Genomic DNA, 23648 nt, shown 5'->3' with positions numbered 1-23648 from the left:
CGCCTGCGCAGACACGCGAGCCGAGCCCAAGCTTGCAGGAGTTTAACTCCCCGCAGCCTTCTCGCACCTTCTGCGTGAGGAGGTGAGACTGCCGCAGCCGTTCCTCCGCGCTCAAGGCCCGCAAACGCTGCTTCAGCTCGGCCCGCAGGCTCCGCTTGGCGCTGCTTGCTGCCACCGCCGCCATCACGTGGCAAGTACCGCCCCGGCCACGCCCATCGCCCTCGGACGCCGTGGGGAGGGAGGGGGCGTGGCCTCTGTGGACTAGCATTGGCGCACAGGCCATTTAGGAGTCAGAGCCGGCCCCCCGTCTTGTGGCAGCAAATGACAGCGTGCTGTGTCCATCTTTGGCTTTTCCGGCTGGTTTGCTGGGGATTGTGCACATGCCCCAGCACATTTAACCCTCCCTCACAGCCTACGGAGGTAGCCATGCTTCTGCAGACTGTTTAACAAAGGCTGTCAACCATACTCGCGGACTCAGTACTCATCTAGCTTTAACGTTGTGGAGTACGGGGCTGAAGAGGCCTCAGAAGAAGGGCAAAGCATACCAGATGCGCGTACATCATGGCCGGTGGACACTTGGCTCCTCCTAGTCAACGGATCAAATATTCTTCTTTACCAGAAAGTGCCTTCCTCTCCCTTTTCCAGTCAGTTGTGGCTCATCACTGATAAACTTGTAGGGCCTCTATGGCAGTCCTTTTCTGGAGATGGATGCCCCATCCCTGGAGAATTCAGGATTCAATCCCCCTGTTCATTACAATCGAAGAGTTTAGCTGTCTTTGCTGCTGTTGGAAGCTGCTGTTCAGAGACAGATAATGCCTTTCTCTAACAGGACGTTTGACTGAGTGGAGAGCAAAGAATAAAGTAAGTAGATAGCTGAGGACTGACTTTTAAGATTATACATACATACATACATACATACATACATACATGTATGTATGTATAATCTTAAGATATATATATCACCACCACCCCCATGTTGCCACTCAGTAGCTAAGGATTGATTTTTAAGAGTTAACTTTTCAGGGCCGGGGAGATGGTTTACTTGATAAAATGCTTGCTACACAAGCATGAGGAGCCGAGTTCAGATCTCCAGCACCCATGTCAAAAGGTATATAGTTCATTTGAGGTCTAAGTGCCTGAAGACAAAGGAAGGTAGAAAAGGGAGAACAAAGATGAATAGAATTCGTATCATGGACAGTAAAACAAGCGCTGAATTCACTTACATCTGTGATCTCATCATTATGCTCATAGACCTAGCAAATCAGGTCAGTGTGGCCACGTAATGTCCGTTTACCAGCACTTGAACATGAATGTACTCTGTGCATCAGTGTCCCCTGAAAGCATGTTAAGTATGGAGAATCCTGAGCCATCCCCGGAGTCCAAACGGTTTCCGGTGATTTCTATCCATATTAAGGTTTGAAAACCACTACCATAAATCACTGTTTACAACAAGTATTAATCTTCAAGAAGAGATGTAAAACTTAGCATGTATGTGGTCCTAGATTTTCTCACTTATGCCACACACAAAAAAAAATAAATTAATTGTATATGTTACTGTTGATAAATTGCTGCTGTTGAGTTCTAGAGGCAGGCTTTTTCTGGATATCCATGGCTATTCTATGTGGTTCATATCAGCAATAAATAGGTAGTCTGACAGCATAACTGAGGGGGGAAGTGCCTGCCTAGCATGCACAAGGCCTGTGGTTTGATCACCAGTGCTGCAAAAATAATGATAGCTTTGTCTAGTTTGGCATGGGATTTACTTAATCCCAGTCTTTGACGAAAATACTTTAGTTCCATGTGTACATTTTATCAAGGATGTATTTGTATCTATGAATTAGTGCAAAATGAGGTGTAAAGCTCTTTAGGATTGTGAATTTTCAGAAGTCTCTGCGTGTCCTCGAACAGGTAAGGTTCCAGGACAGAATCACTGGTATCCCCAATGTTTCCAACCCTCTGGAGCCATTATTTCCATTGGAAATAAAATCACAGGCAGACTCAATAACATAAAGGTGTCAGATACTAGGAGAAGGCATTGTACTTGACACTAGGGTAGCTGAAGCAAAAGAAGAGAACAAGTGTTTATGTAGAAAACAGATGGTTAAAGGCCTTACAGGCTAATATCTAAACCTTGAAGGTTCTAGGCCATTCTGAGCTACGTAGGTACGTAGGAAAACCCTGACTCAAAATAAAATGAAACCAAAGAGACCTCACATAGCATATCTTGAAAGTGGTAGCACATACCTCTAATCTCAGTGTTAGGAAGGCTGAAACAGAAGGATTATGGTGTCAGGGTCACCCTAAACTGTACAGGGAGACTGTGTCTTAAAACAAGCACTGTTTCATTGTTTGAATGTGAAATTCCCCCACCCACAGTCTAATGAGTCTGAACACTTAGTCCCCATCTGGTGGCACTGTTTTGAGGTGCTTTGGAACATTTCTAACAAGCACATCACTGTGGGCAGCAGAGTTGAAAGATGGTATCCTGTTCTGACTCACCTCAATAGGATTTAAGTAACTTCCTACCTGGTCTTCTTGCTTATTCCTTTTTGCTTCTCCAGTTTAAAGGTGATAATGAAATAAAAGGCCATGCTGTTTAGGATGAATCACCATTGCTAGAGGGCTTGCCTTGCATGCACAAAACCTGGGGGTTGGACCTCCAGCACCACACCACACAAACTGAATGTGGAGATGACCGTATCTGTAATCCTAGCCCTCAGGATGTGGAAACAGAAGGACCTGGTGTTAAGGTCCTTAGTGTCTTTATTTCCTCAGTTAGGAATCATACCACAGAGGTAGTATTGATAACTGAGATCTCTTATAAATATGTGCCTGGTGTTGGGGGCAGATGCACCTCTCTCTTTATTGGATCTATTACTAGACTCAAGGGAAATCTTATGAAAGCGACCTAGACCAAAATAGAGGATTTCTATTTTGCCATCAAATTTGATCTAAAAATTGGAACATGACCTAACAAAAGACAGTTTTTCACACACACACACACACACACACACACACACACACACACACACACACACACACACAAAGTTTTTAAATGGCTTGATATTCATTTAACTGTTTTTGTTCAAACCCTCCAGTTTCCTGCTGTAAGAGCAGAAAGAGAAGTGATCCCTCCCTTCCTGGCTGCTAGAAAGGCAGATCTGACTATTGATTATGACTTGACTTGGGGAAAGTGAATTCTACTTTTTGGGTTTTGCCTTGAGAGAAAACTGGGTGGGTGGAGTGAGAGAAAAGAAGACAAGAGAAGGTCAGAGGGAAAAATGATTTGAGGCCTTCCTTTTAGGGTATCATTTCTGACCCCAACACTGCATCTCTGAATGTTCTATCCATGGAGCTCAAATGAAAGGCCAGAGAGGAAAGGTTGAGAAGAGAGCATCAGTGAGGAACTGTAAGCAGCCAAGGACCCTGAGGATAGAGAAAGTGTTGGTTTCAGAAAAGAGTTAGGAAGCAGATTTTAACCCCCATATGGTTTAGCCTAGTGACACAGCATAACTTTGGATAACAGGCACACCCTTATAGAAGATTTTCTACCTCCAGCAGCATAGGGCTTTAACAGAAATACACAGAGTCAGTGGCTAAACTTTTCTATCTGTAAGCAGAGATCTGTAAGCAGAGAGAGAGATTCTTGAGTTGGCATGGGTTTTTGAAACCTCAAAGCCCACCCCAGCTGATATATTTCCTCCAACTAGCTGGGCTCAATAGTTAATCCTTAACTTGAGCTATACAATCCATGCAGCTCCTTAGGTAAAACTGACTTTGGCTGTGAAACATAGCCTCGCACTTATTTTTATTAACCAAAATTCTGTACAAACTATCATTATTATCAAATTAGACAGTACAGATTGGAGAGGGGTCATCTTTTTGACAATCCACAGGTAAAAATGCCTAGTAGAACAGGATGTTTCCAAGAGATAAGCACACTATATTACAGGCAGTGGAGATCTCCCCATGTCCACTCACACCATGCTAGATCCCAGAGAATGAGAGATGTAGCAAATATGTAAAGGCACAGCAGAAGCAAAAGACATTCCAGGGTCTGCAGTCCCACTGCCTTGCCTAAACAAGATTGGCCCATCAGAGGATTTCCTTCTGATGGGCTGACACCTGAAACTTCAATTACAACCCGATGGCATAGCCACTGACATTGTTCCTGTGCTGAGTATTATGAAGTTCCAGGCAAACTCAAAAACTTAAAGCATGAAACACAGAAACAAATGTCGGTAGTTTATTTATTAAAGATGGAACAAAACATCTGCAACTCTGGAAAGTTAAGTCCTGTCAGCTGAGTTGTTTGCAAATGGAAGTACTAAGTGATGGTCACCATTGTCGAAGGAGCCAGGGTCCTCTCTGGCCAGTAGTGTTGCTTGAGGAGAAAAGAGCATTTCCCAGATCTGCCCTATCGTTTCCAGAAAAGTCACCCAGCCAGATTTAGGTTCAAACTTCTTCATGAAGCCATCTTCCTATGAGAACAAAGTGAAGATTTAAGAATCAGTGGGATAACCTCTCTACTCTCAGTATGTGTAGTCATTTCATTCTCAGCATTGTTCTCTACTCCAAAGCTATACTCCTTTAGAAACACCCTCCAATAGAAATGCAGTCGGAGCCAAATATGTTTGTTAGTTTCAAGCGTTTTGTTTTTGGTTTTTTGCAGCCATATATTAAGAAGTGTCTTTGTCAATCTTATGTTTCTGTGAAGAGACACCATGACCAGGGTAGCTCTTAATTTACAGTTTCAGAGGCGTAGTCCATCATCATCATGGCAGGAAGTATGGTGGCATGCACTAAGAGCAGCTAATTCTTTTCGTGGACTTGGGCTGGGCTATAAACATTACACTCCCTTTCACTCCATATATTTCAAAACAAGCACAAAAAGAGTATAAAATTGTTCAAAATGTTTATTTTATTTATTTTATTTGTTCATTCATACTCATTTTATTTTCTAGTCCCAAGAGGTACCCTTGAACTTTTGAATCTTCTATCTTTATCTCCTAGCCGTGGGGTTATAGCAATACCCCATCATGCATGGTTCAGGCAGTGCTGGGGATGGAACCCAGGATCTTACACAAGCTAAGCAACCACCCTACCAACTGATCTATATCCCCAGACTGTACTTGCACACTGTCTGTACCACCACCCCTGATGTTTTTTATGTACATCTAGTAAACATTTGCTCTACATCTTATAAGCTCCAGTCACCAAATGTTTGTGCCATAATAGCATTAATCCAGAAAAGTGAATCAGGTGTATCTTCTTGAGAATCAGAGGACTCTGGAAATCTCTTCAGATCTTAAAATTAATAGTTGTGGGACCATCAGCAAGACAGGCAGCCACCAGTGAGTGGAACGTGTCTGCATGTGGTGTGTAGAGTCAGCTGTGAAGCACATGATGTCATGCTCCAAAAGACAAAAAGACATTGCTCATTTCCCTGTTTCCTCTTTTCCTAACCTTACATTCACACATACTTCCCAGTCTTGGTATTTCCCAGTCTTGGTATTTAGACATTTCTTGTTCTGCTTCCAAGAACTGCCAGAAGCTTATAACAGACAGGCACAGTGATAGCCTCTGAAATGATCTTTTATTAATAGAAAAACTGATCATTTCTGGGCAGTTAACATGGTAACTTGTTACATATTTTCAACTTCTAAGGTAAAGAAAGTAAAAGAAAAAGCTAAGTGAAGATATAAAATAGTCATAAATCTATAAAAAACTAAAATTAAAAGAACTGCAAACTAGGAAAATATATTTATTGGGATAGAGTTTATTCAAATGTAAGAGAAAAACAATCGAGCCTTAATAGTTAAAAAGAAAAGTTCACTGAGACTTACATCACTAACAATATATAGGGAAACACTTTTAAGTTACCAGCAATTAAATAATTTTACATTTCAATAAAATCATAGTTTTGATACCTATAAAATATTTTCCAAACAGATTTCTTTCAAAACTATTTCCTTTAGTGATGCAGTTTAAATCACAAGGCCATTATATAAAAGTAAATATACAAGTAAGGATTCATTGTCACATTGGTAATGTAGTAATAAACAAGAAATGCCCATGTCTGATTATTCCTGGGAGTAGTGAAAATTTGCTAAATTGGGCTACTCTGGCTCTGAGAAAGCATAAAGCATAAAATGATACACCAAGCTGCCATGATTTGTTTATACCTTCCAAAACTCATGTTGAGTCTTAATTGCTATTTTTGATAAGGAATCTTTAAGAGGTAGTTTGGCTATGGAAGTGCCGCCCCCACCCCCATGACAACATCAAGACTATTATCCAAGGAGTGGATTTGTTATCAAAAGATGTCTTCAGCCCTCTAGCCATCTTTTCTCCCTCCTTTCCCTTCCTCCACTTCTGCCTTCATTCCTAACTTCTTGCAGCAAGAAGGCTCTTACCAGATGCAGCCCTTCAATGCTGGTGCCCTTCAGTGCTAGTGCCCTTGGATGCTGGTACTCTCAGACTCCCTAAACAACTTCCTTTTGTTATCATTTACTGTGTGATATTCTATGATAGCATTACAAAGACTGACACATACTGTACCAATAACCCAAATAAAATTAAAACCTCTGAATTATTTTAAAGATATAAGTGGATACCACAGTCACTCCTCTAGAGATTGTCTGTTCAGTCATTCAGTCAAGACCTGTTTTGGTGATCTGGGGCTATAGCTTGATGGTGGAGCGTGTACTTACTTAGCTTACTTCACTTAATGCTTACTATTCTGGTTAGTTGGAAGGGGCCATTTCGGGGTATCCCCACTTCTAAAGGGATTTCTTTTTTACTTAGAGTAGTTTTTAAAACTATGTATTTAAATTTCTTGGAATTTCCCATGTCACCCCCATACTTGCATAATTCTATTTACATATTCACAAAGTGCTTTTACGAGAAAGCTTCCTGGGTCTTTGCCTATAGGTATTATTGTCTTCATTTTTTATTATGTTTATGCTATATTATTATACATTATACATATTGTGTTATGATGTAACTATTAGTACATTATGTTATATTATGTTGTTATACATATTACATAGGAAATCTGAATCCCTGGAGTCCTTCCTAGGTAACTTAACCTAAGTCACGCCTCTAATAAGCAGGAAAATTCCAAGTTCAGTCCTCAGATTTCAGATCCAGTTCCTGAGATCTATAGTTATGTGTCAGGTACCTTCTGTGTGATGGGCCCTATGCTAAGCATGAAGGATACAGTGATGCATGTATTGGTATAGTCCCCCTCTGTGGGGCTAATGACCAAGTGTTCTTCTTTATTCCACAAGCCTGCACATAGAAAAGTGCTCATTTAAGAGCATGGAAGTAGGAAAGTCACCTTAGTCAAACAAAAGTATTGTTCCCAAGGGGTGAGACATTGAGTTTCATCTTAAGTACGTTCTTTGTTTTTCAAAAAGGGTCTTGCTGTATAACCCACAGTGGCCTTGAACTTCTCCTGTGCTCACGCAATGTTCCTCGAGCCTTTGCCTCTGTGTAGCTGAAACTATAGACACCAGCTACTAAAACGCATTCTAGTGGCTCTAGGAACTGTCTTTTCCTCCCAGACATTCATGATCGCTAATAGAAAATCACATTAAATCTTCTACCAGGCATTTTAAGTTCAACTGTGCATTTCAAACTGGCAGAGGGAAATGGAGAAAATAATAGTAAATGTAGAAGATGAAGAAAAACAGAGATGACAAGGGAATATGGGACAGAGGTTAAGAAGAGGGAGGAAAGGGAGGGGGAGGGAAGGAGGAAAAGTTCAAACTGATTTTTTAAAAAAGGAATGAGATTATGCATCCCATTACTAATGCATCGGTCTTGGGTTTTTCCCTTTAGTTCACCTGAGGTCCAGAGTGATTAATATCTAACTGAAGTGGGCCATACAACTTTTGAAGTCTAAATATACATAGATTTGTTAAATGGAAGCTATGCAGCATTACTATTATTAGAATTAATATTAGTGTTTATTAGTAACAATAATAGTCTTGAAATCTGTACTGAGTGCGCATTTGTAGAAGTTACTCTGGATGCTTTGTGTATAAAAAACTCATGGTCCTTATACCAGACCCAGCATATAGGCTGCAATGTAGCCTAGTTTTAGAGACAAGGAAATGAAATATAGAGAAGTAATGTAAGTTGTTCTGGTCACATAGATGGTAAGCACTGAGTCCTGAAATAAACCAAGCACTGTTTGAATTGGAGCTGGTGCTCCTAATATCTATGCTGTACTTCTGTATCATATCTTGGTCCAAAACTCCTCATAAAGTTTCAGGCATATTTCAAATGTAACAAGACCATAGGTTGAATGTTTTATGATCAGTTTAGAGGTTTCTCTTTTAGAAAAGTAAAAAGGGAAAAATTATAAAATAACCATCTCTCCTTCTTACTGGGACCCCTAGCTGCTAATATAGACAAGTGCATTTTCTACAAAGTAAATTCATTCATTAGAGCATATTTATCAATGACACAATGAAAAAAAAAAGCAATCAGTTTTCCATGCCTGTGTCTACTGGATCACTATAGCACCTTTTGCCATTATCAGAATAAGTGATTTTTGTTGTCTGGGGTACAGTATTGAGATTGCTTTAAATGATCTTAAAGAGCACTTCTAACATGTCTGTAGCATAGGCTGCCAGGTATAAAAGAAAAGACCTGAGAACCCACATAGGAGCTTTATGGAGGTGTGTGTGTGTTGCATAAGATGTACCTTTATATGTCCATCAAGATAAGTTTTCCCTACTGTATACATGCTAATATCTCTTATGATTCCCAGGGGAATGCATCTATAGACATTCTAAGAGACAATTCTATACCCTTCATTCATTTTGCATTCTAAGAATTCACACAATATGTTCTGAAGAAATTACATATTTCAGTAACATGTGTCTTCCACAAACTGTGATAGACCACGGGCACATAGAGTAAACCTATAGAGCTTGTAAGACTATCTCTACAGGGTCATTTGTGGCCTCTGCACTAGAAGACACTTGCCTTCACTTAACATATGCACAGTGCATCAGACAGTTTCCGTCCCACAGCCAACCAGAAGAAACATAGCCAAACATTTGACATGTTTCACCTAGACCTAAATCAAGCCAAGTTACAGATAGTTGAAGCAATTGAAAATGAGGACTGCTTTATAGTAAGACATAGCACTGAGCAAGCAGACTTTGAAAAAAATAGAAATGGAACAATGTCTGTGTTCAATAAAGTCAATTGCATAAATTTTTTAAACACATGTGATTATTGAAGACATATACAGTCTTAGAGGATAATCAACATACTAAAAGAAATCTGCCACATAGAAAAATAATTCACATTCAGGTTGTTCAAAGAATTCATTTGTATATAAAACAATTGAAAACTGGGCAAAAGAATAAGCAGGCAATTCTTTTAGTAAGAATTAGTCAATGAACTTGAACTTGAGCTCAGCATGAAGAAAACGTTAACTGTACTAATAACCAAGGGCAAAATTATTTAATATAAGATAACTAAAGTGTGTGCATTTAGTGTAACGAAGTAGAGAAATTGTAATAGATTACTAGGACCTCCTTGTACCCAGGAAACATTGGGTATTCTCACATGCTGTTGACAGGATTATAATTTGATAGAACCACTATGGGGCAGAAAAATCTAGTAATTTCAAAATGGATACACACCATGAGTGAATAACTCTATGACCAAATATCCATCCTAGAAAACACCTGCACACAGGAGAAGATACATACCGGTATATTCAAAGAAACATTTCTGGAAATAACCCAAATACATTGGCCAGAAGAGACCAGCTCTTTGACAGCATGTATATTCAGCAGAACATATTAATTTTTATCTACTTATGGTGCTAGGGATTGAATTAGGAGCCTTATTCATGGAACACAGGAATTCCACAATCGATCTACTTCCCGAGTCCCTACAGTATTCTTTTAAAATGATATTTTAAGTACCCTGGGTTGAAAAAAAAAGTAGTTACAGAATAAGTTCATGTACTATTTGGGATGGGGAGATTAAGCAGGCCTTCATATGACCAGATCTGGCCTTCTACTGGCTTACTATGTAGTCAAAGATGACCCTGAGCTTTTGGTCCCCTTGTCTTTTGTTCCTGAGTTCTGTGATGACAGATGTACACTGCCATGTCTAGCCCAGATACTAATTTGTAAAATATTTTTCAGAAAGACTACCTTGAGGCTAAGGGTACAGTGCAGTAATAAAACATGTGCTCAGTTGTGTTAGACTCTAGGTTTGGTCCCTGGTAACAGAGATCTGGTGGGGACTGGGGGGAGTCCTGCTAGCTAAGCGTGATGGTGTCCATGCAGAATCCCAGATGAGTAGACAGGTGGTGAGTCCCAGTGAGTCCCAGGTGGTGGAATGACTATACTCTGGGAATTGGAGGCCAGCCTGGGCAACATGGTGAGGTCTCTTCTCTAAATGCAGGTGGTGGTGCTACAAGTACTTTCTTTGGGTTTATTCAATAAACATGCTTTGTATATACAATAATAACAGTGGACATTGCTTGAGAGAAATAAAAGCTGGGGATGGGAGAGAGACTACATGGGGATAGAAATGTTTTTCAACTTAGTATTAAGTGTTTGGGGACACAAAGTGGAGCATCTAAATCTAGCTGGCAAAGGCTTCTTGATAAAGTGATCTCCAAAAACTCTCCATACAGTCCTGGCTTTTTGAGATACTGTTAGACAAAAAAAAAAGCAAATTTTTATATGCTTTAAAAAAGGGTTCCTTCCAGTGAGGCAGTACCTTATTTTTAGCATAAAACTGTAATAGTCCATAATTTGTATATTGCAAAATGGGAAAAGTCAATGAGTAAATAATCAGTATACCAAACTGTGCAGCTGACTACAACACAGCCAAGTACAAATGACAAGATCTAATACCAGCTCTTTCTGTACTAATTCTCCATTGTCATGAGAATCCTAGCAAAAGGCAGATTCTTGCCTGCCGATTCTGAAGATGCAGTCAAAAGCTGCTGCTCTCAGCCCCAAACCTCACGACTGTAGTCCACGAAGCAAGAATAAAAGCTGGAGACCCAAATGTTTACCAACTAAAAAGTTGTAGGGTCCACTGGAAATGACCCAGGAGATTTCTGCTTGGCTTACTTTTAATTAAAGCATCCAAAATAAGATATACAAACAGACTGAAATCTTTTAGTTAGTTTTTTCATTAGTAAGGATTATGATAAATGTAAAAGGAATGCCATCACACATACCCAGCCTCCATTCTGACGTATCCACTCTGCTGTGTTATTCATTATGAATTCAGCCACAAAATTGGAAACTTGCTTGTAAGCACCCACATCCAAGCCAATCTGCTCTTGTGCAAGTTTTTTGAGGAGAACACCCCCAAAGGCAAATACAGTCACAATCCTCCCCCAGTTAATGATGCCATCTTCAAATTCTTTTTCCATCACTTGATTGAATATTGTTCTGGCAGTGTCGATGGATCTCACATCAAAATCATCCAAGTATAGTTTCAGATTCTTTTCGACTTCTTTTTGAACTGAGGAAGCAACTCTTTGTAGCACCCTGGATGTTTTGCTTGGAGCAGATTCAAAAGTAGGTACCTTCAGGACATACTGAAGATAGTCCTCAGCCAGCGAGTGGATGTACATGAACTCACAGTCAGTCATTGTCCTTGGCAGAGCAGACTGGAGCTGCCAAGTCCAGTCAAAGAGGCAACTAAGCCAAAGATGGCTTGACAACGAAGGGGTAATCATATCTGGAGGCTGCTGGAATTTCTCTTTACGTAGCTCACTGTGTGGGCTATGTGTGAAAGCAAAAGTTCACACACTGTGAAGGAGGAAAATGTTTCAGAGAAACACCACTTCCTCTTCCTCTTATGATTCAGTTTAAGTGTCTTTAATGAGAGGATGTGGAGAAATCAGATCCCTGTAAGTTCCTGGGAGCTAGAGGCCCATTTAAAGTTGCACTGACAATACTACACTTGAGATGTAGATGTAGGTTGAGAGGGGAAAAAGTCAGCTCCTTCTCCTATTTGTAATTTCTGATAGGAAACAATCTGGCTTTAAGCCCAACTCAGTACAGATTCTTCTTAAAGTATGTATCTATTTTGTTTTATGCCTGTGTCTGAGTGTATGTGTATGCAGCATGTGTATGCAGTGCCTACGGAAGCCAGAAGAGGGCGCTGGAGCCCTTAGAAATGGAGTTCCAGGCAGCCTGGTATGGGTGCTGGGATCTGAACCTGAGATCCCCTGAAACAGCAGCAAGTGCTCTTAACTTCTGAGCCACCTTTCTTGTCCTTAATACATATTCTTAAATCATATATATTATCCTGTACCTGGGCCAGAAATCATGGGAGAATTTAGAAGGAGCAATGACCTTAGAGTCACAATGCTTGATCTCAGTTGTAGACAAGTCTTCTTCCTGTTTACTGGGATATGGTCTGAACTTTGTAAAAGGAAGCCGTCTAGACTGACTTTAGAGGGTTGAGGTGAAACTAAAAGAGATGGCCCTGTGCCTGTCACCATGCCTGGTGAGACATAGGTGCTTTGTGGTGCTGCACCTCATTCTTTTATGAACTAGTGATGATTTGGCTTCTCAGCCATCTCCCGACCCAGTGAGTACAGAACTTCAGAAGTTAAGAACAAATCTCTCTCTCATTTTTTGAGCTTTGTTAGCAATTCTGAGAGAAGCTTAGTGGAGATGGTGAAATCAGTGGCTGAAGCAAAGTTGCAGACTTTGAGTTAGAGCATAAGTCTCTTCACATAAATGTACAACAATGAAGACAGCTGACGAATGCAAGGAGATGAGGAGCCATGTGTTGCTGCTGTTTTTTTGTTTTTTGTTTTTTGTTTTTCTTGTCCCACCAGGTTGCACAGCCGCTTCAGCCTCAAATAAGCACACAAAGACTTATATTAATTACTAAACTGTTGGCCGATGGCTAGGGCTTCTTATTGACTAGCTCTGTCTTAATTATTAACCCATTTCTATAAATCTGTGTATTTCCATGGGGTCTTGGCTTACTGGAGAAGGGTCCAGACCTGTTATTCCTTCCTCCACTACATGGCAACTCCTGGCCTCTCTGTCTGCCTCTCTCAGAATTCTCCGCATCTCCCAGCCCCACCTATACTTCCTGCCTGACCAACCCAGTGTTTTATTCATCAACCAATAAGAGAAACATATATACAGAAGGACATCCCCCATCAGCCATGCTTGTCTGACAGCTTTGAACTGAAGAGCCAACCAGTGGTGGAAACTGAAAACCACGCATTTATTATATTACTCCATAAATGTTGACTAAGGAACAATGTACCAGGACAGTTTTGTACTAGGTTTTAAAAGAATCTTTCCAGCCTACAAAGAGTTTTCAGTTCAGGATAAATATGGCATTCCATACATAGTCCAAGGATCTGTTGAAAGGAATGATTAGAAGAGGTCATTCTAGAAGGTTCAAGTATAGAGATATTTACCATACTACAAACTAAATTGGTTGTAGTCTGAGGTCATGCAATAATTCTGAAGTTCTGAATTTTATCCATTGTGAATTAAGTGGGGAAGGCTGATTGGGGAGATAGATGATGAAAAAGGTTTGCCAATATTTCCATATTTTAAAAGCCTTTGGCTTAGAGCCTGGGATTTATCATAGTGGCAGGGCAGCTGGTTAGCTTGCTTGCCTGGGTTCAACCCCCAGTGACACAAATATGAAAGAAACACATCTATGGCCTGAATAAGCCTTTCTTCATGTTTATTTTACCCAGAAGCTTCTATTGGAGAAGCTTGGTAGCCCAGGCAGGACTGAATGAACTACTAGTGACTGCCATGAGAACAGGAAGAATATGTGTCATCTTAATAATGAATTAAGAATTTCATCCTTTTGTACAAAGGTTTTGCTGTCAATGTTTTGATTATTAGTGTTCACACTTGCAAAAGTACTGCTATGTCCAATTGTCTATGCTTATAATAATACTCAAGGTTTAAAATAGTAATCTGGTGTGTGTCTGTCTGTCTGTCCGTCCATCTGTCTATCTTTCTGTCTGTCTGTGTTTCTCATGAGCCTAACGTTTGTCAGAACCCAATAGGGTTGACTGGTATTTGTTCCTTAATGTCTAGGACTTGGCTGAAATGACTCAAAACAGTTGACCAAGAAGTAATTATGTGATAGGAAACAAGAGGACATAACTCCAAGACCATCCCAGCTGATGAGTATCCAGGTTGATGCAAGCTACAGAACAAGGTAAGTAACTTTCAAAAGAAACTACTAAGGGCAACTTCTCTTTTCTCTTAAGGAGGAACCTGAAAATTTGCTGGGCTTTTTGCTGCCTCCCTCAGAGGTGGCATGGGGAAGTTCTCACTCTGCTTGGCTCTTTCACTCCTCTGAATTTAGCTACTTCCCTATTCTGAAGCCCTGGCCAAGACAAATTCTCTGTTGAGAATGATGGTCTTCACTTATATAAAATGAGGACATGACCTCTCCAAGATATGGTTGAGGAAAAGTTTTTCATTGTAGATATGAGGGAGAGTACAGCCGGAGGCATCTGGAAGAGTCCAGAGCAGGGAGAGAAAGTAGTAGCCTAAACATGACCAGTAGACTGAACTGGGCCATGGGGAGAGGAGGAGCATGAGAGGAAGAGAAGAGGGAGCAAAGACAAGAGAGGGCCAAGAGAGGGGACCAAGAACCAAGAGATCAAAAAGAGGGTGTGTGTCCAAAATGGCAGCATTATACAGGGATGAGAAGCTGGGGAATGGGAAGCCAGTGAACTGGAGTTTAGGGAACTCCAGGCTATCCTATGAGCACAAATGAAAGTGAGAGTTCCCCTAAGTTTCTTCTTATGTTCAGGAGGAAGGCTCAAGATGGTTCCGGAGAGACCCAACTAGTTGTCAGCTCAGTAGTGGGATTGATACCTAAGGAAGCAGAGAAGTGCCATGTGACCTGGCTAGTGGCGTAGAATGTTATCTAAGGATATAGAGGCAAAAGGAAATGAAAGGGGGAAGGATGGGGGAAGTGAACCAAGGAATAGGAAACCAGGGGAGAGGTTATTCTTAAGGAGATAGTCAGGAAACCTCTGCTGTTTTACTGTCGTCTTAGCAGCTACATCTGAACCTACTGCTATTTTAGCTGCAGTCTGTGTCCTTGCAGTTGGTGCCCCTCTGCTCAGGTTGTGTCCTGGTGGAACTTCCAGCCCTGCTGGCTGGCACGTGTACCCAAAACTATATTAGCTTTTCTGTTACGTTTTGCTCAGCAAAGCAAAAGAAAAATGTTCTTTTCTAACAAATATCATCTCAGGGGAAGTACGAGGTGAAGGCCTATTTAAATAGGACCTTTAAGTCATTGTGGCAGAGGGCCTTGGGATTTCCACTGCCCAGAATGGAATAACAAAGAACACACATAGGCAAAGAAGCAGAAGTACTTGGTGACAGCAAGTGAAACTGGGTCTCTCGAGGGCAATTTTCTACAAGTGTCAAGGCCTAAACATTCACCAAAGAGCAAAGTACAGAGAATTGACAGCTATGCACCAAGCCAATTGCTCTCTACTGCATACTTGCCACATGCCAGGTCCTGAGCTGGTGTCCAGGCATTTGAATACTGGAGTCATTAACGCAGTTCTCAGAGTTCTCAGAGTGTGAACCAAAAAAAGAAAGAAGAAAAAAAAAGAAAAAAAAATCTAACTGTAGAATGTCGAAGTACAAAATACTACAAAAGACAAAATCAGGGACAGTCTTTTCTGAGAAGACTGGCATCAAAGTTGGCTTTTATAGATAAATGAGATGTCCCAGTTGGAGAGTGCAGCATTGTCAAGTGTGTAATTGTGCTTCACAAGTATGCTTTGTGGTGAGCTAAAGTGTGGACTCCAGTGTATGGATGATGTGTTCAGAGGGGACTCCAGATCACAGTAACCTTGAGTACTGGCTTATAAGCTTTGAGTACTGCATTGTGAGCTAAAAGTAAGAGGGACATTTGAAAGGTTTAACATAGGACAGCAGCATGGATAAATCTATATTTATTTTAGGACTGCTAACTGGAAAACAGATCCTAGGGAAATTGGTGTCATGAAAAACAGATTTACGTAAGGTCTGCCTCTGAGAGGAAAGTGTGGTATTAGACTTTCTGAGCTCAATTTATTTCACCTAATGATTTCAGTTGCACCTACTTTCTTGACAAATGTCACGATTTCATTTTTATTTACAGGATCATAAAATTCTGCTGTGGGGGCTGGAGAGATGGCTCAGTGGTTAAGAACACTAGCTGATCTTCCAGAGGTCCTGAGTTCAATTCCCAGCAACCACATAATGGCTCACAACCATCTGGAATGAGATCTGGTGCCCTGTTCTGACCTGTAGGGGTATATGCAGACACAACATTGTATACACAATAAATAAATAAATCTTTTTTTAAAGTCTACTGTGAATATGAATCATGTATCCTTTGTTCACTTATCGTTGATGGACATCTAGGCTGGTTCTAGAGTTCAGGCAACTATAAATAGTGAAGAAATAAATGCAGAAGTGTAGGTAAGGTATTTCTGTACTATGTTAACTTAACATCCTTTAAATATATACATAAGAGTAACATAGGAGGTTGAAGTGGTCATTCAATTTTTAATTTTTTGAGGAGCCCCCCCCGCCCCCCCCTACTTATTTCCACAGTGACTGCACAGGTTTGGTGTCTCACCAGCAATGAATAATGATTTTCCTCCCCCTCACCCCGCCCCCATCCTCTCCTGCATCTGTTTCCTTGATCATAGCTATTCTTACTGGGTAGAATTGGAATTTCACAACAGTTTTGTGTCTCCTTGATGACTTTTGATGATTTTCCAAGTACTTATTGTCCATTTGTGTTTCTTCATTTGAAAATAATCTCTTCAGTTCACGGGCCTATTTGCTGATTTAGGTGCTTTGTTTTTATATGTTCTGTTTTTTTGCAGTTCCTTTTGTGTCTTAGAAATTAATGACTTGTTTTATGTGTAGATTGTCTCATCATTCTAGTTTTGTTTCCTTTGCTGTGCAAAAGTTGTTTTAATTTCATGCAATCTCTCATTTGTCAATTCTTACAACTATTTCCTATGTATTAGAGTTCTTTTTCAAAAAGAACTTGACTTTGCCTGCATCTACAGGTGTTTCACTTACATTTTCTTCTAACATTTGCTAAGTTTCTTATCTCACTTTAATGTCTTTGACCCATTTTGAGTTGATTTAGTGGAGGGTGAGAAATAGAGATCTAGTTGTACCCTTTTACATTGCAAATCACTTGCCTGGAGTCATTTGTAAGGGAGGCTATTTTGTCTCCTATTTATATTTTGGACAGATGGCTGTGGCTATAATGCTTTATCCCTAGGTCATCTATTCAAGTCCATTGATCTACATATCTGGTTTTGTGACAGTACAATGCTGTTTTTGTCACAATAACTATGTAATACAGTTTGAGATTGGATATTGTGACATATCCTGCATTATTCTTTCTGCTAAGAATTACATTAGTTACCTGGAGATTTGTGCTTCCATATGAGCTTTAAGATTGTCTTTTCTGGTCCTGTGAAGAATGCCATTGTCGTTTTTGACAGGAGTTGCTTTGAATATGTACATTGCTTTCAGTAACATAGCTGCCCAATATTCTGCCTATCCAAAAGAACAAGAGGTAGTTCCATCTTCTAGTGTCTTCCTCAATTTCTTTCTTTAGTTTCTTAAATTTTCATTATAGGTCTTTTAATCTCATGATTAGGCTTATTCCCAACTATTTTTTAAAAGCTATTATGAATGGGATTTCCCCCTGACTTCATTCCCAGTGAGTTGAAGAAATTAAAATCCCTCAAACCAAATGAAAATGAAACTACATTATATCAGAGTAAATTGTGTTAATTTTTATATCCTGCTACTCTGCTGAAAGTGTTTCTCAGATCTAATAGTTTGCTTGTGGAATTGTTAGGGTCTATTATATATAAGGTTGTGCTGTCTTCAAATAGCAGTAATCTACCTTCTTTCCATTCTGTTTGATTTCTCTTTCTCTAATTCTCTTGTCTTAATGCTCTAGATAAGAATTTGTATTTAATAACAATGTAAGGGATGTGCATCCCTGTTTCATTGTAGATTTCAGAAGAAATGCTCCCAGTTTCCCCCAGTTAGTATAACACTAATATTTGTTGTATACTCCCTTTATGATCTTGAGATTATCGTTTCTTCTGTTCCTAGTTTCTTTGGGGTTTTATCATGAAGGGATGATGAACTTTATCCAAGACCCCAATTCCCCCATTGATTAATATGATTATGTGGCTTCTATCTAAAAGTCTACTCATGTTCTGGATTACACTTATTTATGTTGAAACTTTCAGGCATCCCTGGTATGAAACCAACTTGGTTTTCATATATGGTTTTCTTAATATGTTTTTCATTTCAGCTTGCAAGAATTTTATTGAGACTACTTGGATCAATATTCATCAGAGAAATTGATTCATAATTATGGTTCTGTTTAGTTCTCTGTAGCTTCTTGTTTGGATTTTGGTAGGTAATTTATCCATTTCTGATCTCTGTGAGTTCAAGGCCAGCCTGGTCTACAGAGCAAGTTCCAGAACAGTCTCCAAAACAATACAGAGAAACTCTGTCTCAAAAAAAACAAAAAAAGAAGAATGTGCTGTTCAGTTTCTGTGTATTTCTGTTATATCTGTAGTTGTCCTTGCTACTTAATTATAGATTTTTCTTGTTTGCACTGTGGTCTGGTAAGATACAAGATATTGTTTTGGTAATTTTGTATTTGCTAAGATTTGATTTGTGGTCTAGAATGTGCTCTGTGTTAGAGAAGGTTGATAGGCTCCTGAGAAGGATGTTTATAGTGTTTTTCTTGGATGAAATGTTCTGTATATATCTGTTAAGTCCATTTACTTTGTAGTATAATTTAACTCTGTATTATTTTGTTGTTGTTTTTGTTGTTGTTGTTGTTGTTATTGTTGTTGTTTTACTTTTAGTTTGGATGACTTCTCTTGAAATGAGATTGGGTATTAAAATTACCCAATATTAGTATATTGGGATCCACCTGACCATTTATGTCCATTGAATTTTGTTCTATGAAATTGGAGACACCAATATTTAATTCATTTATTTTCACATTACCATATTTTAATTTTATTTATTTTTTCTTTAAATTTTTTATACCAATCCCAGTTCCCACTCCCTCTCTTCCTCCTTCTTCCTCCCCCCCTACCTCAACCCCCATCCACTTCTCAGAGAGGGTAAGACTTCCCATGGGGAGTCAAGGAACTTTGACACCTTATTTTGAAGCAGGACCAAGGCCCTGCCCACCTATATAATAGACTGAGCACGGTATCTCTCCAAAGAGAATGGGCTCCAAAAAGCCAGTTCAAGCACCAGGAAGAAATCCTGGTCCCACTGCCAGTGGCCCCACAGATTTCCCAAGCTACATTACTGTCACCCACACTCAGACGGCCTAGTTTGGTTCTATGCAGGTTCCCTCATTGTCAGTCCTGATTCAGTGAGCTCCCAGTAACTCAGGTCAGCTGTTTCCTGTGGGTATCCCCAAACTGGTCTTGACACCTTTGCTCATGTTATCGATTCTCCCTCGGTTCAACTGGACTCTGGGAGCTCGGCCCAGTGCTTAGCTCTGGATCTCTGCATCTGCTTCCATCAGTTACCCAAACATATGGGAGACAAAGAAAGCAGTACTAAGAGGAAAGTTCATAGCAGTTAAGTGCCTACATAAAGACAGTGGGAAACTCTCACACTAGCAACTTAACAGCACACCTGAAAGCTCTAGAAAAAAAAAAAAAAGCAGATTCACTCAGGAGTAGTAGACACCAGAAAATAATCAGATTGAGGGCTGAAATCAATATAATAGCAACAAGAAAACAATACAAGAATCAATGAAACAAAGAGCTGGTTCTTCAAGAAAAATCAACAAGATAGACAAACCTTTATCCAAAGTAACCAAAACCAGAGAGGGAATATGCAAATTAACAAAATCAGAAATGAAAAGGGGACATAACAACAGATACTGAGGAAATCCAGAGAATCCTTAGGTCATACTTTGAAAACCTGTACTCTACAACATTGGAAAAATCTAAAAGAAATGGACAATTTTCTGGATAGATGCCACATACCAAAATTAAAACAAAACCAGATTAAACAATTTAAATAGACCTATAATCCCTAATGAAATAGAAGCAGTCATCAAAAGTTTCCCAACCAAAAAAGCCCAGCATCAGATGGTTTCAGTGCAGAATTCTACCAGAACTTCAAAGAAGAACTAATACCTATACTCCTCAAATTGTTCCACACACAGAAGGAACATTGCCAAACTCTTTTTATGAGCCATATTTTCTTAATAATTGTTCCATTTTTCAGTATGAAGTAGTTTTCTTTGTCCCTTCTAATTTTGATTTGAATCTACTTCATTTGGTAGAAGAATAGCTAGGTCAGATTCTTTCATTTCCATTTAGTTGGTTGTTTCCCATCCTTTGGTTACTAGTCTGTGGTTGTCTTCACTAGTAAGTTGTGTTTCTTAGAGGTAACAGAAAGGTGGATCTAGTTTGTTGTTGTTGTTGTTTTTAACTCAGTCTTTTCTTTTCATTGGTGTATTGAATCCTTTGTATTTAAGGTTATTACTAAGCTAGACTTTCTGAGTCTGATAATTTTGTTAGCTATTTATTGTTTGATTTTTCTCTGTAATATTTATATTTCTGATTTTCTGTTCTGGACATGATTAACTCTTTCCCAGCTCTTCAGTGTTTAGGCATTTCTCCCATAAAATGTGTTTCCTGTGCCCTTTATTTGAGCCTGTCTTCCCTCCTCTTCCTTTTATAGTATTCCTCTACGTATCTTCTGCAGAGATGAGGTTGGTGGTTATGAACTGCCTCAGTGTATGCTTGTTTTGAAATCCTTATTTTTTTCTCTCTATTTAAAAATATGTCTTTTGATGTAAAACTCCTAATTGGCAGTAATTTACTTTTAGGGCTTGAAATACACCATTCCATGATTTCCTGACTTTGGGGATGGCTGATAACTGTTTAGATTTTCTGCCTTTGTAAATGAATTGGTGTTTTCTGCTTATAGCTTTCAATATTCTTTTGTTCTTCATTTTTGAGATGTTAACTATACTATGTTATGGATAAGTAGTCTGGCCATGTCTATTTGATCTTCTAAATGGCCCTTTGGATATCTAAGATTTAGGAAATTTTTTTCTATAGTTTTCTGAAATAGGTTCTCTGTGCCTTCATAATGTTTATCTCAGGTCTTTCTTCCATCCTATAGAATTGTGAGTTTGGTCTACTGACTAGAGCCCATAGCGCTTGGACATTGCAGTCATACTCATTTGTTTTCTTATCTTCATTAATATTTCACGATTAGTATTTCATCCACCTTTCTTCATGTTACTGAGTCTGTATTGGAAAAGTGTCTAATGTTTGCTTGTGCTGCCTTCACAGTAGGAATTGTTCCTTTTTCATGTCAGGGCCCTCAGGAGGCAGCACTTAACTGCATTAATGGGCTGCACAGATTCTCTTACCCTCACCCTCCTTAGAGATTGTACCTCCTGGGATAGCTTTGACCTGAAAGTTGTCCCTCAAGAGCATTGGAAGCATGGAAAGCAACCACAGGGAACTGGTGTTTGTACTTTCAAAGATTCTTGGGTGTTAACCTACTGGAGGATTGACACTGTAAGTGTTGTGTGTACATCTGACACTTCAGAATTCTCAGACTCTACATCACAATAGCAAAACAGAGAACAACTGAGTATGACTGCAATGTCCAAGAGCTCTGGGCTCTAGTCAATAGACCAAACTCACAAATCTATAGGATGGAAGAAAGAGCTGAGATAATAACTCTAAAACTTGATCTGCTTACTGGCCTAAGGATCAAAGTTACTAAATTCTAGGTTAATTCTCGGTTCATGATTTTGAAGATGATAGCCTGTTCTTGGCCCTCAGAAACGAGTTTCTTTCCTTAAGTAGTTCCTAGCCTAAGCCAACCTCCTGCCACCTATATCCTGGAAATACCAGATTTGCTATAGCAATCCCACAATTCCCTGTTTATATTTGTTTGACTAGACCATACATGTAGGATATGACCCAATGAGAATCTCACTTCAAGATTTTTTTTTTTCATTTTTCGAGACAGGGTTTCTCTGTGTAGCTTTGCAGCCTATCCCGGCACTCACTCTGGAGACCAGAATGGCCTCGAACTCACAGAGATCCGCCTGCCTCTGCCTCCCGAGTGCTGGGATTAAAGGCGTGCGCCACCAACGCCTGGCTCACTTCAAGATTTTTATGTGGGTTGTTTCTCAGGATTTATTGGCTGGGAGCTTGGTCTCTAGTATGGCAGCATTGAGAGGCTAATAGAAAGTAATTGGTGTTGTTTTAACTTAGGTACAGTGGCTACACCCTAATCTACTATTATTTCAACCAGCGATTGCAACTCTGCAGTTGCTGCTTTCCTACTGCTGCTTAGGCCGAACCCAGGAGGGAATTCCCTTCCTGCAGGCACCAGCTCTGTCACTGCCGCTAAAGATAGTGTTAACTAAATCTCTGTCCCGCGCGATATTCTCGCCGGCAAGAATCACACAGGACATTCGGATCCTTCTGCAGGAAAGCTTTAATGCATCTTGAGAGAGGAGAGCATAAGCTTACCAGAGCGGAGACCCCGAGCCAAGAATCCCGTCCCCTAATAAAGGCTGGCAGCCCTGCCTGGGACGTGTCACCCTATGATTGGCTTCAGCTCCTCAGGCCATATGAGCCACGGAATAGACAGAGATCAAGGAAATGGAAAATTACCCAGCGCCTGTGCAATAATTTACATTTAGTGCCTGCAGGCACCATCATTGTAATGGAGAATGCAGGGACGGCTCCCTACAAATCTCTATCATTCTATTTATAAATAAGACTTGAAATTCAAAGTCTGGTAAAAACCGAGCTCAGAGAGGCTGAGTAGCAGGAAGCTAGCTAATGTTCTTTCCTTGCTGAAGTCCCCGCTTCTGCACTTCCAAACCAGAAAGACCTGTACCCCTCCAAATCTATCCTACCTCCAGTATCTTTTATCTCACCTGGATGCCTGTTGATGCACTGTGATTACATTCTGTCAACTAATGGCTAACTCAGCCTCCTGACCCAAGGCTAATTTTATTTTAGTCAATGCAAATGCAAATTGGAGTTCTCAGTGTGACCGGATATCCCCAAGCAAATTAGATCATGGCAGGCTCCACTTCAGGAATGGATTCATGCTATATACAAGTCGGGGCATGTACATTTGGAAAGGTATTCCACCCCAATTTCTATTGTCTTTAAGATATCAGCTAATAGCTGCAGGTTGTCCTATCTAAATAACAGTAGATTTAGACTAAGGCAAATACTACACCCACCCTGAAGGCTCGTAATACATGCTGGGATGGAGTGCCTGAAGACCCACTGCAGCAAAGGAGTGTCTTTAGGATTATGGGAAATAATCGCTATCAGCCCTTTATACATGATAATAGATGTCTTCTGCCATTGCCCCCACCTTTGGATGGTTACTTAAGATGGTCCATGTATACACTGGGGGCTTTCAGTATTAACTGATTGGCCATCTGTTATGATCAGATGCCTCTGTGTTTTCTTTAATGCTGTTGGATAGCTAGCCTTCCCTCATCCACACTCCCCCACTCAGGGTCAGACCCGGGTTGTTTGGCTGGTT

The 23648-nt window shown here is 40.0% G+C and overlaps 2 protein-coding genes and 1 long non-coding RNA gene across 4 annotated transcripts in view; 1 reads left to right on the top strand and 2 right to left on the bottom strand.

Annotated features, from left to right (window-relative positions):
* Window positions 1-220, bottom strand: part of Mthfs (methenyltetrahydrofolate synthetase) — a 28637-nt gene extending 28417 nt beyond the window's left edge. The window contains exon 1 of one of the 2 annotated variants that reach the window (XM_027410975.2): window positions 68-220. In XM_027410975.2, the coding sequence (XP_027266776.1) occupies window positions 68-184 (117 nt within the window). In that variant the 5' untranslated portion in view covers window positions 185-220. The remainder of the gene's footprint in view (window positions 1-67) is intronic. The other variant, XM_027410977.1, reaches the window with a different exon arrangement.
* On the top strand, window positions 193-16390 carry LOC113835185. The gene is made up of 3 exons (XR_003484499.2): window positions 193-861; window positions 14094-14217; window positions 16171-16390. It is a non-coding gene; the product is annotated as an uncharacterized LOC113835185 (long non-coding RNA).
* On the bottom strand, window positions 4229-11856 carry Bcl2a1 (BCL2 related protein A1). Its single transcript, XM_027410979.2, is given in 3 exon segments — window positions 4229-4396; window positions 4398-4481; window positions 11234-11856. Coding segments are annotated over 3 exon segments (660 nt in total). The 5' UTR covers window positions 11741-11856; the 3' UTR covers window positions 4229-4327.
* Window positions 16391-23648: the final 7258 nt, after the last annotated feature.

This window comes from Cricetulus griseus, chromosome 4, assembly GCF_003668045.3.
Source record: "Cricetulus griseus strain 17A/GY chromosome 4, alternate assembly CriGri-PICRH-1.0, whole genome shotgun sequence".
Classification (NCBI taxonomy): Eukaryota; Metazoa; Chordata; class Mammalia; order Rodentia; family Cricetidae; genus Cricetulus; species Cricetulus griseus.
This window is presented reverse-complemented; position numbering and strand designations above follow the sequence as displayed.